The sequence below is a fragment of the Nymphaea colorata genome, chromosome 11, assembly GCF_008831285.2.
Source record: "Nymphaea colorata isolate Beijing-Zhang1983 chromosome 11, ASM883128v2, whole genome shotgun sequence".
NCBI classification, from domain to species: domain Eukaryota; kingdom Viridiplantae; phylum Streptophyta; class Magnoliopsida; order Nymphaeales; family Nymphaeaceae; genus Nymphaea; species Nymphaea colorata.
The window spans coordinates 12,827,586-12,840,304 of NC_045148.1; the positions used below are offsets into that span (position 1 = coordinate 12,827,586).

At 36.9% G+C, this 12,719-nt stretch overlaps 1 protein-coding gene across 3 annotated transcripts in view; it reads left to right on the forward strand.

The window, feature by feature from the left end:
• The window catches only part of LOC116264183 (cadmium-induced protein AS8), a 29,654-nt gene continuing 16,935 nt past the window's right edge, over positions 1-12,719 (forward strand). The window contains exons 1-4 of one of the 3 annotated variants that reach the window (XM_031644255.2): positions 1-249; positions 8,199-8,445; positions 11,824-12,088; positions 12,178-12,628. In XM_031644255.2, coding sequence (XP_031500115.1) covers positions 247-249; positions 8,199-8,445; positions 11,824-12,088; positions 12,178-12,253 — 591 coding nt within the window. In that variant the 5' untranslated portion in view covers positions 1-246 and the 3' untranslated portion in view covers positions 12,254-12,628. Of the gene's footprint in view, positions 250-8,198; positions 8,446-11,823; positions 12,629-12,719 lie in introns of those variants that run through there. The other 2 variants (XM_031644257.2, XM_031644256.2) reach the window with 2 other exon arrangements.

Sequence of the window (12,719 nt, forward strand, 5' to 3'; positions counted from 1 at the left end):
AACGGGGCCTTATCCACGTCACTGGTTAGCTCGGCTCGCTTTGGCCTCTGTGGAGAAAACCCCAGCACCCAGTTGGGTTCCATGTCAATGGGACTCTCCGATTGAGTCCACCGGTTTCACCCATCAGTTTCTTCCTCTGCCTTCCGTTCCAGATACTTGTGAATCAAGCCGACGCCATCGCGTCGGCATTTTTGGAGGACCGTCGCCGGAAAAAGACCCGGCCGTGGAAGCCACTTCTTTTCCTTGATGGTAATTAAGAGCTGGAGTATAACTCTGTTTGTACTCCGTGGCTTTGTTCTCATGCCCTCGCTTGTGTTGCTCATTTCGCCATGTGCTTGTTTTCTTAACCTGGTTTTTTTACGGCTTCATGAAATCCTATGGGCCTCGCAAAACAGGCCCTGACGCTCTTTTTCTGAATAAAAATTTTGTCGTTCTTTCTGATAGTTATAGCTTTTGAACAGGGTTCTTTCTTCGGTCCTGTGAGCTAGGGACATTGCCAATTGTTCATCAGTTCCTTTTTTTCTCTTCTAGGTGCTTTTGGTTTTTATTCTATTTTATTTTACTTTGGTGCAATTGAAAGTCCGACGTGCATGACTTTTCTATTCTGAGGTCATGGGGAGGCTTTCTGATGATGTTAGATTTTCATGCGCATTCTGCAGAAATGACCCAAATCTCTAAATCTTTAGCTTATATTTGATTAGAGAAGTGGAAACGCTTATTCATCATTTGTTCTTTCTTGTGTATCTTTGTTGGATTGACTGATCAGCTTGAGCTTGGTTGATTACTCTTTCCTGCTACTTCGTTCTTAGGTGCTTGTATTTTATCTTCCTTTTCCTTTCTCGTGCTTGTATGGATGTGTGTTGGGTGCTTTATTGCTGCTTTTCCGTCTATCTTGCTTTTATTTTTCTTCTGATTTCATTGATTTGTTGCGGTAGTGATGGTGGTATTGATATTGGTACAAGTAATACTGAGTACAACATTGATTGGCATCGTTAGAGTGTCAATCTTAAGGTCATAGTAATGGTGAATGTTCTCTTCACTTAGTGTTGGTGGTGTTAATCATAGATGTGGTGGAGCCGGTAACAGTACTAAGCAGTATCAATGGGGCATTAGTTATAATGGACTGGTCGATAGTGTTTTTCCTAGTGTCAGTCATGAATATTACCCATACCTTGCTACTGGATTGAAGCATGATATTACGGTCCTGATCACACTATAGCACTTGCTGTTGCAGGTCCACAGCAGTAGTTAAAATGTCTTCGTAGCATGCAATTATGTTATCCACAAACTGACAGACCCTGGAGTCAAGCATATCTCTGTTGCTTGAAGCCTGAATATTGATGTCAGTCTTCCCATTAGATCTGTTTTTCAGATAATCATGTTCATGCATTTTGGTGATAAAGTCCTTGATTCTTGTGAGTCACACTATCATAATGGAAGGATCATGGGTTTGAGTCACAGCTTCCATACAAAACTCATTTTGCTTGCAGAAAAGTCACCTATTTTGGTCACTCTTGTCATATACTTTAGGTACTGTTAAAAATGTCTACTAAAAACTGTCTTCTTTAAGGAGCAAGACCATAAGAGGAGATTCATAACTGAGTCGTGATCTGCATAACTCTGTGTGTGGAGGGAAAAAACTCTTAGGTTTATCAGTTATGGTATTAATTAATTTAATTCTATCATCTATATTCATGCTCTACATGAAACTTGAAACCGTGCAACATACAAACATGTACAGAGAGTAATCTCCAAAAATAAAAAAGAGGAGGCTCATGTTGTACAGTGATCTTAATGTATAAGATGGTGGTGAAATTATCGTCTTTCATTGAATCTTTAAGAAGTGAGAAGAAAAATGAAAAAAGATAAAGGGAGGAAGGTTGCCCAAGGCACTCAAATCATCAATAGTTTGGGAGGGTTTTCACCAATTGAGGAAGCATTAGGGTAAAATGATCTGATGAAATATTGAAAGATGAGATGTAGGTTTAAATGCTACGCAGGCTTTGATTCCATGTAAGAAACTGTGTATATATATTGTAATATCCAAAGAAAAGCTCAAGTGTCAAGTAAACTCATTTTCAAGGAAGAAGCTCAAGTGTTACACAAGCTACCAAGGCAAGAATATCAATGAGCAGAATGTAATGTATAAGTAAATTAACTTTGTTAATCAATGCAAGAAAATGTGTGAGGAAATCCAAAGATCAAAAGCTACCAATGCCTCGATACCATGCACACACACAAACCTCTATGGCTTCATGATGGAGTAACTGAATTCTTGTAACTCACTTTATCAGACTTTCTATGCAATGAGTCCTTCCCAATCCTTGTTCCTTCCATTAGCATTGCACATTGAGGGAAGTATGAAATATGATAACTCATGAAGCCGTTGCAGTGATGTAATAAAAGCAAATAGGACTTATAACATATTGCCACCTCAAAAATGTCTCTAAAAGTCAAACTAATAACTTTGAACGCAATTGTGTTTAAGCCATCTGATCTACTTTGTTGAAGACCTTATGATGATCATTAGTTACACATTATACTTTGCAACCCTTATTTTCTCTCTCAATCTCTGACCTACTTTTCTCTCACTTCCTTCCTTTTCATTTTCCTTTTCACAACCATCATATTCACCCTAAGATGAGTAGATTTTATGAAGGGAAAGGTACCTGCAAATCCAGTCCCAAGATGAAACTGGCATGCAATTCCTACACACACACACACACACACACACACACACACACACATGTCCAAGATGAAACTAGTTTTACTCACACACACACACACACATATATATATATATATATAAGTTGCTGTCACAAATGTCGTGCACAGGTTTTTTATTGGCAATAGCTGGATTTTATTTGGTTATTAATTAAAAACCAAAAATGGAAAAGAATAAAAAAATATGAAAGTTGAGTTCTCTAGTAATTTTCTTACAAAAACATTGATAAAACTTTAATGTACTTCTAATCAATGTTGTAAAACGCGTATTGTAAGCCGTATCGGTCGGGCTTTAAGATACGTCGTATTGTAAAATATTGTAACGTATCGTAATCGTATCGTATTTTTTTTTTTTAAATTATAAATAAATCAGAAAAAATTAAAAAAAATCGAAAAACATAAAAATTTCAGAAAAAAATAAAAATAATAAGTTCTTCATAGAAAACATGTTTGAGATAATGATAGACTTATTATTGCTATAAACTTACGCGTTCATCATTCATAAACATCAAAATTCATAACAATATCATTCAACAAAGCAGAAGCCATAAAGTGATAAAACATTCAAGTGTTCAACAACCATAGATTCATAACTCTTAAGTCGTTCGATACATATAAAATGAAAGCACTCTTGACTTGACTCTCATTCATGATTCATCATTCATAATCTTCATCATCTTCATCTTCATCTTCTTCTTCATCTTCATCGTCAAGAATTGGAAGATCCTCACCAACATATTCAGCACCAGCAGTGCCAATAGCAGACTCTCCTTCATCAACAAAGCCTTCTGTTGCTTCAACTTCAAGGTTGAAACATTCAAGATCTTCATTATCAAATATTGTAGCTGGTTCTTCCTCAATCCATGGCTCTAGATCATCAAAATTTTTCAAGCTAATAGGATCGAATTGAGATGTGTGCTTCCTTGCTAATGATTTTTCTAATTCTCTACGTTAAATAAGAGAAAACTTGTTAATATATAATTTCATATAAATATATTGTACAAAAAATGTAAACATTAAGCTATATGCCTATATTACCTTTGTTTCAACCTCATATTATATCGAACAAAGACAAGGTCTTTTTTTGCTATAGATATGTTGAAAAACACTCCAGTTCCTTTCGCATCCACTAGCACTGCATGTTTGGCTGAGGACTTTGATTGCAAAACGTACTAGGTTTGAACAATCAAACTCATACCTATTCCACCACAAATCTAAACAAAAATATAACAAATTAATGTGAAAGTTTTAAAAGAATCAAATGTAACAAATGCAAAGTAAATTAAAAATTTTTATGTATTTACTGGACGCATGGTTGTCCTGGCTCGAATGGCGATAGGTTGTCCCATGTTCCGAAAACAAGTATCGTATAGATCCAACTCATTGTGCACAACATCTTGTTCTCTAAAATCTGCCACTAACACGTTAATACAATCCAACAAACCACCTAAGACTTCTCTGTCCTTCTTAAATGTAGAAGAAAATCTAATTGCAGGATTTAGATAGTAAGCTGCTGCGTAAAGAGGTTGATGAAGCTGTCCAATCCATCTTTTATCTATAATCTTCCATATGGGCATATATAACTTTTTCTTTCCTTTAAAGTTGTCTCGAATTGCCTTTTTTGCTTTATCCATAGCCTCATATAAGTACTTTATGGAAGGTCTATCCTCGTTGTCAGCTAACCTGAGAACTTTAACTAATGGAACACAAACCTTCAATAGTTTCACACATGATTCCCAAAATTCGTTATTGAATACAATATCCACAACTAAATAAGCATTTCTTTTATGAGCATGTGGATATGCAGCCCATTCTTCACTAGCGAACATCTGCCTCAAAGGAGTTCTTTGTTTCTCCACACTCTGCACAGTCAATACATTTGTAGCAAATCTAGTTTGTGCAGGTCTCAACTCCTTTTGTAAACTTTCTCATCAAACTCAATGCATATGCATGATTATAGATATCTTGACATTGGTCAATGGCATGATTTTATATCATGCATCTCATTAAGATCTTGAAGCATTAGATTAACACAATGAGTGGCACATGGACTCCAAAAGAATGTTCTATACTTTTGAAATAACAAATCTCCTGCAGCCTATGTCACATGGGTACGGGTACGGGTGCCGGTACTGGTACGGGTACAAACCATTTTCAAAAAACTTGGGTACGGGGGTACGGCCGTACACACACACATATATATGTCAAAAAATGCAGAAAAATAACATATTTGCACATATCTATATCAAAAATTACAAACAGAATAACATATTGTCATATTCATAAATCATATTATCAGTCTTGATTCTGATTCTCCTCAGTCTCATAGTTAACATTCAAAATACATCAGCTTTGTTGATTTTCATTATCCTCACTCCTCAGTTGCTTCATCAAGATTAGAAGGAACAACAGGTTCTGTAAGAAAGCTTTAGCCGAAAGTGTTTCAAACAACAAAAACATAATATTCAGACACCGGATTCTATATCGATCAAAGTCTCCCACCCATATGCACATACAAATCAAACCCAAATAAGAATAAATGAACAAATCCACCAAACGCTTCATACCATACCGACTACCGAGACATGTAAAAACAAAGAATCTCTCTCTCTCTCTCTCTCACACACACACACATCGCCGGTCGTTGCTGGCAGCGATGGGTATTCTGCCTGTCGTCGTCGCCGGCGGCGATGGCAGGGGTGGAGCCGCTGAAATGGTTTAAAAATAAAAACAAAAAAACAAAAAATATACCTTGAGAGGTAAGACAGTCTGCCTGCCGTCACCTCCTACCGTTTGCCGTCGCCGGTCGCCGCTGCTGTCGCCGTTTCGCCCTCCGTTCGCCGCCTCTGCCGTTGCCTGTCGCTGCTACGTTCGCCGCTGCCGCTGCCTTCATCGCCGGGCTCGTGAGAGGTAAGTCAGACGAGAAAAGGAGAAAAGGGTTTTGAGCGAAACCCTTACGATTTTTGTTTTTGTTTTTACGTTAAAATAGATATAAAATTTAAAATAAATAATCGTTAAAAAAAGACAAATTTGGACTTGGTCAAACTTGACTGTGTCCGAAAAAGGTCAGATACGGCCTCCAGTACGTTGACCGTACCCGGTACGGTCAACGACGTACCGGAGGCGTACCCATACGCGTATCGGTACCGGTGTCGTACCGGTACCGGTAGGGTACGCCTCCAAAGGAGGCATGCCCATGTTACACATAATTTGCAGCAATATTTGTAATAAACTGTACAATGTTTGTAGGTCCAAATTCTTGTACGACATTATCAAAAACATTAAACAAAATCTCAGCAGTCTTAGGAACATCAGACAAGTCAAGAGATTTCAAGAACATTGTACCTTTAGGGCAATAAACAAGAAAATTTACAAGTGTTCTTGACCTTGTATCAGTCCATCCATCTGACATAATTGAGCAACCTGTTTCCTTTCAACATAATTTCAACTCATCACAATGTTCAGACACTTTTTTGACCGTATCCTGAAGAATTTTGCCCCTCAACTGATGATATGATGACATTTTGAATCCGGGGCCTATAGAAGCAATTGCATCTGCCATAGCTTAGAATTGAAAAGAATTAGCTGCATTAAATGGAATACATGCATCATAAAACTATTTCCCTACTATCTTTTGTGCATGATATATCATATCTTTAGATGTCATAGCACCATAAATCTGCGGCTGACCACCTGGGCTAGTATTTGAAGGGAAAAAAACTCTTAATAGAACCAACACTAGACCTACCAGTAGGAACTCTACCACTAGGTGGTCGCATACCACGTCTGGCCCTAATATCTGTTGTGCCTCTTCTCTTCCTTCCTGTTATGTCAGATCGACCTCCTTCATACATGATTCTTTTTCCTCGACGATCTCTACCTCTTGAGGTCTTCAAATCTGTTCTTAGACTGTTATCATCTTCATCATCACATTCATAAGCTTCTTCCTCTTCTTCTTCATCTTCCAAAGGCTCATTATAGCCTATATCTGCCTCTTCAATTTCTTTTTGTATCCTCTTTTGACGTAAAACATGAAGCATATCTAAACATTGCTGACGCACAAATGGAGGCAAAGATTTGTTTGGTCCTCCAACACAAGGAGACGCATCTTTGGAGGTCCCTACCAAATTGTGTTTCATTCTACTAATCCCTCCTGAAAATGTATTCTCATCAAAAACTACATTTGAGTTTCAAGCGGTTATTCTCCTTCACCCTTTCGCACCATTGCCATGTAGGATCCATATCTTAAAAAAAAAACGAAATCCTATGGTAAATTTAATGAAAAACATTCAAAGTCTTTCAATCTATGATTGTATGATAAAAAAATATGAATATATGGTAAAAACATGAGATTTCATACCTTACGAAGAAGAAATGAAGAAAACCCCCTTCCTCCCAACGAAAATCAACCACCCATGCACAAATCGGCCCCTTAATCTTCGATTTCACGGTGAAAGTCAACTTTTTGGTGGTGAAAATGGACGATCGCCCTCCTTGACGGCAGTATCGGAGCATGAGAAATGAAGAACGGAGGGTATTTTTCAAAAAGAAGTCGAATAAGTAGGTCTTGGGCAGGTTTCTGCGAAATCAGCCCGTATCATACGATACAAGGTGTATCGTTCCGTATCGTACGATACGGACCATGTATCACACGATACGTGCGATACAGGAACGATACACCCCCTATTTACGATATGGGGTGTGTATCGTACTGTATTTTCAAAACAGTATAGTAGCATCGTACGATACGGGCTCGTATCGTACGATACGTACAACACTGCTTCTAATACATTAAAAGAAACATAAAAAACAAATTGTTAAATATATTAGTATTCCTTTTTTATGTCTGAGAAAGTGGAAAAGAGCGCAGTAAAAATACAACTTTTCCATATGACATTGTTTTTTCAAAATATCGCAAATTCGAGAAAGCAGAAGTATCTGTGACATATATATATATATATATACAGGCTACTAGGCCGGAGATGAAAACCAGACCCCTCAAAATTGATTGTTTAAACACTTTTTGTACAATCCAACCATGCAAATGTGATTTTAAGAATGTTTTGTTGGGAATATATATTAAGTTAGTCAAATAATGTTTCTATAGTAATACAAAAATCAAGGGCTGTTTTAATGTCAAATTTTACTTGTAGAAAAATCAATATTTTTTTTTATAGACAACTTGAATTAAGATCTGTTTTTTGTTGAATTAGTATTTATAAGCATTTTAGATTATTCATATTTTGTTTAAAATATTATTTTAACAATGATTTAAGAGGTCTGGTTTTTATACCTGACCTAAGTGGTTTGGGATAAGCCTTTCCTATATGTATATGTATTTGTGGGAGAGAGAGTTTGTTACGCCCATGCATGCACACATGCAGGTATATCAAACAAATTCTTATAATTGCATTTTCAATTACTTGTTCAATCTGTCAACTAATGCACTTTTTTTGTTAATTTGTTGACTATAGGTTAACATGATCATAAAAGGATTGTTCCGGAAATATGAAAAATGGAACCCTGTGCATCCAACATCAGGAACATTTTGGGGCATGGGAATAGGAGTCGGGTGTGGAGTTGGTTGGGGTCCAGGGTTTGGTCCTGAAGTCATTGGTTATGTTGGAGCAGGTTGTGGCTTTGGCTTTAGTGTTGGCATCACCCTAGCTGGGGTTGGAATTGGACTTCCTGCCAACGGCCTTATCCAAGCCCCTTATAATGGTATGTGACGCCTTTCAGTATCTTACATTTCTTTACTGTGCGCATGTTATATGGTAGGTCACACTAGTGAAAGCGCGAGTTATGGATACGAAGAGAACATGGCAAAAAAAAAAAAAAAAAAAAAAAAAAAAAAATATATATATATATATATATATATATATATATATATATATATATAGACACACACACATAGATACATAAGCCACAAAAATATCAAGCAAATACATCTGTAAGTTGTTACATATCCATTGCACTGACTCACAAAATATACTCCAAAGACATGCTTCTTCTTTCCTTTGGTCACTTCATGACTCATGCTTGAAAATGAGAACGGTCCACATATTCTTTGTATTTGATTTGATAGAATGTTTGTTAAGAGTTCTGCTGAAGGTTTCTGCTCATGGATTTGTTGAAACTTGAAAGTGGTTGCACAACCCAAGCATACAAACTTGATATTAGATACCTCCAGTTCTTAACTCAGTCATGGGATTTTTGGGCCTGGCTTCTGCTATGTTATTAGATTTTGTTTCCATTTATTGCATTATCGTTTTCATTTTTAATACTTCTATCTTACAAATCCATAGTATTTTACATAATATAACATATTACTGTTCTATATGACACCTTCCACTTGCTTATTGGTTCTCTAAATTTGAAATGACAGATAGTTGATTCCTTTTGCCTGATATTTTCTGTTTACACAGCCACTCTAGTAGCTATTATCTTGGGATAGTCTCGAACATATGCAAACGGATAGTCAAGATCTATAAATGATATTAAAGTAGGTAGTTTCTAATTCTTTCATAGGGTTGAAAGCAGTGATAAAAGTCCATTTATGAAGCTGATATTTTGCAGTTATGGACATGGAAAAATCAGGACTAAAATTGAGTCTACACCCACTTAAACTGGGACCTTCCCTGCATATTTTTTCACCATTGCATCTCTCTCTCTCTCTCTCTCCCTCCACTCTCTTCTCCCTCAGTATATATATGCACGGTGTGTCTGATGAGATCCAATGAAATTTAAGGCCTCCATCCTCCTGGGATCCCTCTGGAAATGGAAAACAGTATCTGTGATCTGCCAGTGGTCTACCTCGCTGGGGTAATAGATGACAATAGTTAAATAGGTACCGAAGCCACACTGCTGGAGGAGAACCATTAGACCTCATTTAGATAGCTGATTGTTTCTCCATGTGGAAATTCTCCTTTGGATTTTCTCCACCACTCCCTAAAGTATAGAATTTTTGTTGTGTGTGTGTGTGTGTGTGTATATATATATATATATATAGGAAAATTGGTATATCCCAGACCACCTAGGTCAGGGACAAAAAACCAGACCTACTAAGTTATTGTCAAAAATGATTTTAAACAAAATTGAACATTCTACTATGTTTGTAAATACAAATTCTACATAAAACATGTTTTAATTCAAGTTATTTTTAAGAAACACACTTATTTTCCTACTACAAAATTTTGGTGTCATAAGAGCTGTTCAGTTTTTGATTACTAGAAAAATGTGTTAAATTAAAAAAATGACTTTACTTAATATGTAATTCTCACCAAATTATTATTAAAATCCTACCTATACGGTTAGATTGTACAAAAAAAAAAACTTCAGCAATCAATTTTTGATGGTCTGGTTTTTGTCCCTGACCTAATCGTCTGGGATCTACCAATTACTAGATATATGTAGCCACAGGTATCATGATATTTTAGAAAAAAAAACTGTTAAAAATCAATTTAGTACCCTTTTATTGTTACCCCTTCACAGGATTCCTTTTTTTTTTTTAAAGTTTTTGTAAAAATAAAAACCGTGAATTGTCCCATCTGAGGAATATCGGATGACTCACGTGTAATGTAGCTATATATATAGCCACAGACATCATTCTTGGGATGACTCAGGTGTAACTTTGCTATTTATATATAGCCACAGGCATAATTCTTGAGTTTTTATCAGTGAGGTTTTTCTCAAATATCTTTTTTAAATTGCTTTTTCCAAAAATCGTGAAGATTTAAAAAATACAAAATTCAAAATGTTAGGTAAAATAAACTAAATGATTAACTAATAAGAAAATACCTAGTAGTTAAAATAATAAAATAATAAGCATCATATTGCATGTAGGGAGTCACCTTAAATACCTAAAAGTAGGGCTGTAGGGGAAATAAAACAGTAAAAAAGCTGAAAAAAATAAAAAAAAATCAGCGAATGGCGGTTGAGGGAAGGTGACAGCCTTCTGCCCACCCAAGAAAAAAAAAGCCTTGTCAAGGCCCTGATGCTGCACTTGGCGGGGCATCACTGGCAGTCCAGGACCGACCGGCCATCCCTGGCAGTGCGGGGGGCAGTGACCGTCTTTCCCAACCCAAGAAACTTTGCCCCATAGGTCCAGTTCTTTTAGTGGCGGGAGGCACTGGTGCTGACGATGTCCGTAGGAGCATCGCTGCTGACGATGCCTGGCAGGGGAAGCTACTGGCACCCCACTTAGTCACTTTCCGATCTATCGGGGAGCAGTGTAATTTTTTTTTTTTAAAAAAAGGCCGACAAATCAGACGCTCACAGTTGAGTGTGCTCATTATGCCATTACATGGCGTAGCAGGACACTCATTCTATATGAACCTTATCAAGGTTTTGGCTGTTCCCGTTCTGCCCTAGCTTTGAGGTTAACGTTCACCTTTGCCTTGGCTATCCTGGGGAGGTTTTAACTATAACTGGAAAAATCACTGGCATATTATCTGCCTTCTACGATACCAAATGACACCATGTGGCAGTCATTTTGTAGGAATTAATTCAGATATGACAACTTGCTCATGGTGACACCTTGTGACAAAATGTTGTTGGCTGTTCTGGTTCGTGGTCCAAGAGGCAGTGTCTGTTTTATGTTCGACTTTCAAGGTTATACTGTTATCGAGTTAGCCAATTTTCTTTATTAATTAAGTTAGATATGACAACTTGCACATGGTGACACCCCGTAACAAAGTGTTGTTGGCTGTTTTTGTTCATGGTCCAAGAGGCAGCCTGATTTATTTTCGACTTTGAAGGTTTATACTGTTATTGACTTAGCCAGCTTTCTTTTTTATTCTCTTGATTGAAGACAAACTGCTGTACAACAAGGTTTTCTGAAATTTGTCACGTGAACATGGATATTGCATATATGATTGGTAAATTGAGAATTTTCTGGTGACAATGTCGTGCTTGATGTTTATAATTGGCATTGTTATAAGAAAAAAAGAAATTCCATTGTTGTTTATAAAAATAAGTCCAAGTCACGCGTCTTTTTAGCTTAAAAATCAGGGGAGAAGCAAATAAAGATAGCTACTGCAGCTTCTGCTGTACTTATAGATGTGTTTCTGGGATTAACAAAATTCTTTTGGGGTTTTTCAGCATTTTCTGTAACAGGTAACAGTACACTGAAGTTCGCCAGATCCAACGTGATTCCTGCTATGAAAAATGCAGCAGAAAATTGGTGGACCCAAATTTGTCACATCCACGATTTCCATGCTGAAGCCACTGGTAGGCTATCTGCAGACAAGGTCAGGCATATGCTGCTCCCTAGTGGTGTCAACCTTGTTGAGTTGAAGAGGAACCTATCACTGGCTTCTGAATTTTTGAATCGACCGAGAAACACGTACTTATCTTTTGGCAAAGGGTCAGGATCCGGCACCAAATGATGATTTTCTTTCTGCTTATCTTGAATAATGTCAGCTATTAGAAACGTATTTCACCTTCCTTTTCCAGGGGTGCACAGGTACGACAGGTATTAGGTCTGGATCTAGTATTACGTTTTAGATTTGGATGCCTTGATCATGTTTGATTGTGCGACGCCGCATTAAGGGGGAGGTTGAATTCCTGCAATTGGTGGCCCTATATCCACACACGAGCTCTGGATGCAAATGTGCACAAAGAAACCTCCATCAAGCATAGTCACAAAAGACAAGTGTTTAAAAAAAAAGGGAAAAGAAAAAATGCCTTAAAGCAAAAAATAAGTCAAGCGAATAAAGCGACAGAGAAACTTTTTTTTAATGCCAAACTGCTTGTTTCTACTAATTTTTATTTGTTATCTACTTATTTTCTTGATGTTGTCTTATTATTTCTTGAGAAAAATCTCATCGTTTAAAACATGAAAACAATATTTGTGACCATCCACAAACTTGATGGAGTGGAAATCTAAAGGCATATTCCCATGACATTTTTTTTGGCTTACATTTCTTATTTTTATGAGATTTGGATCAGTATTTTAAGTAAAATAAATTGTCTAGGTAGGTTCCAATGGGGGTCTC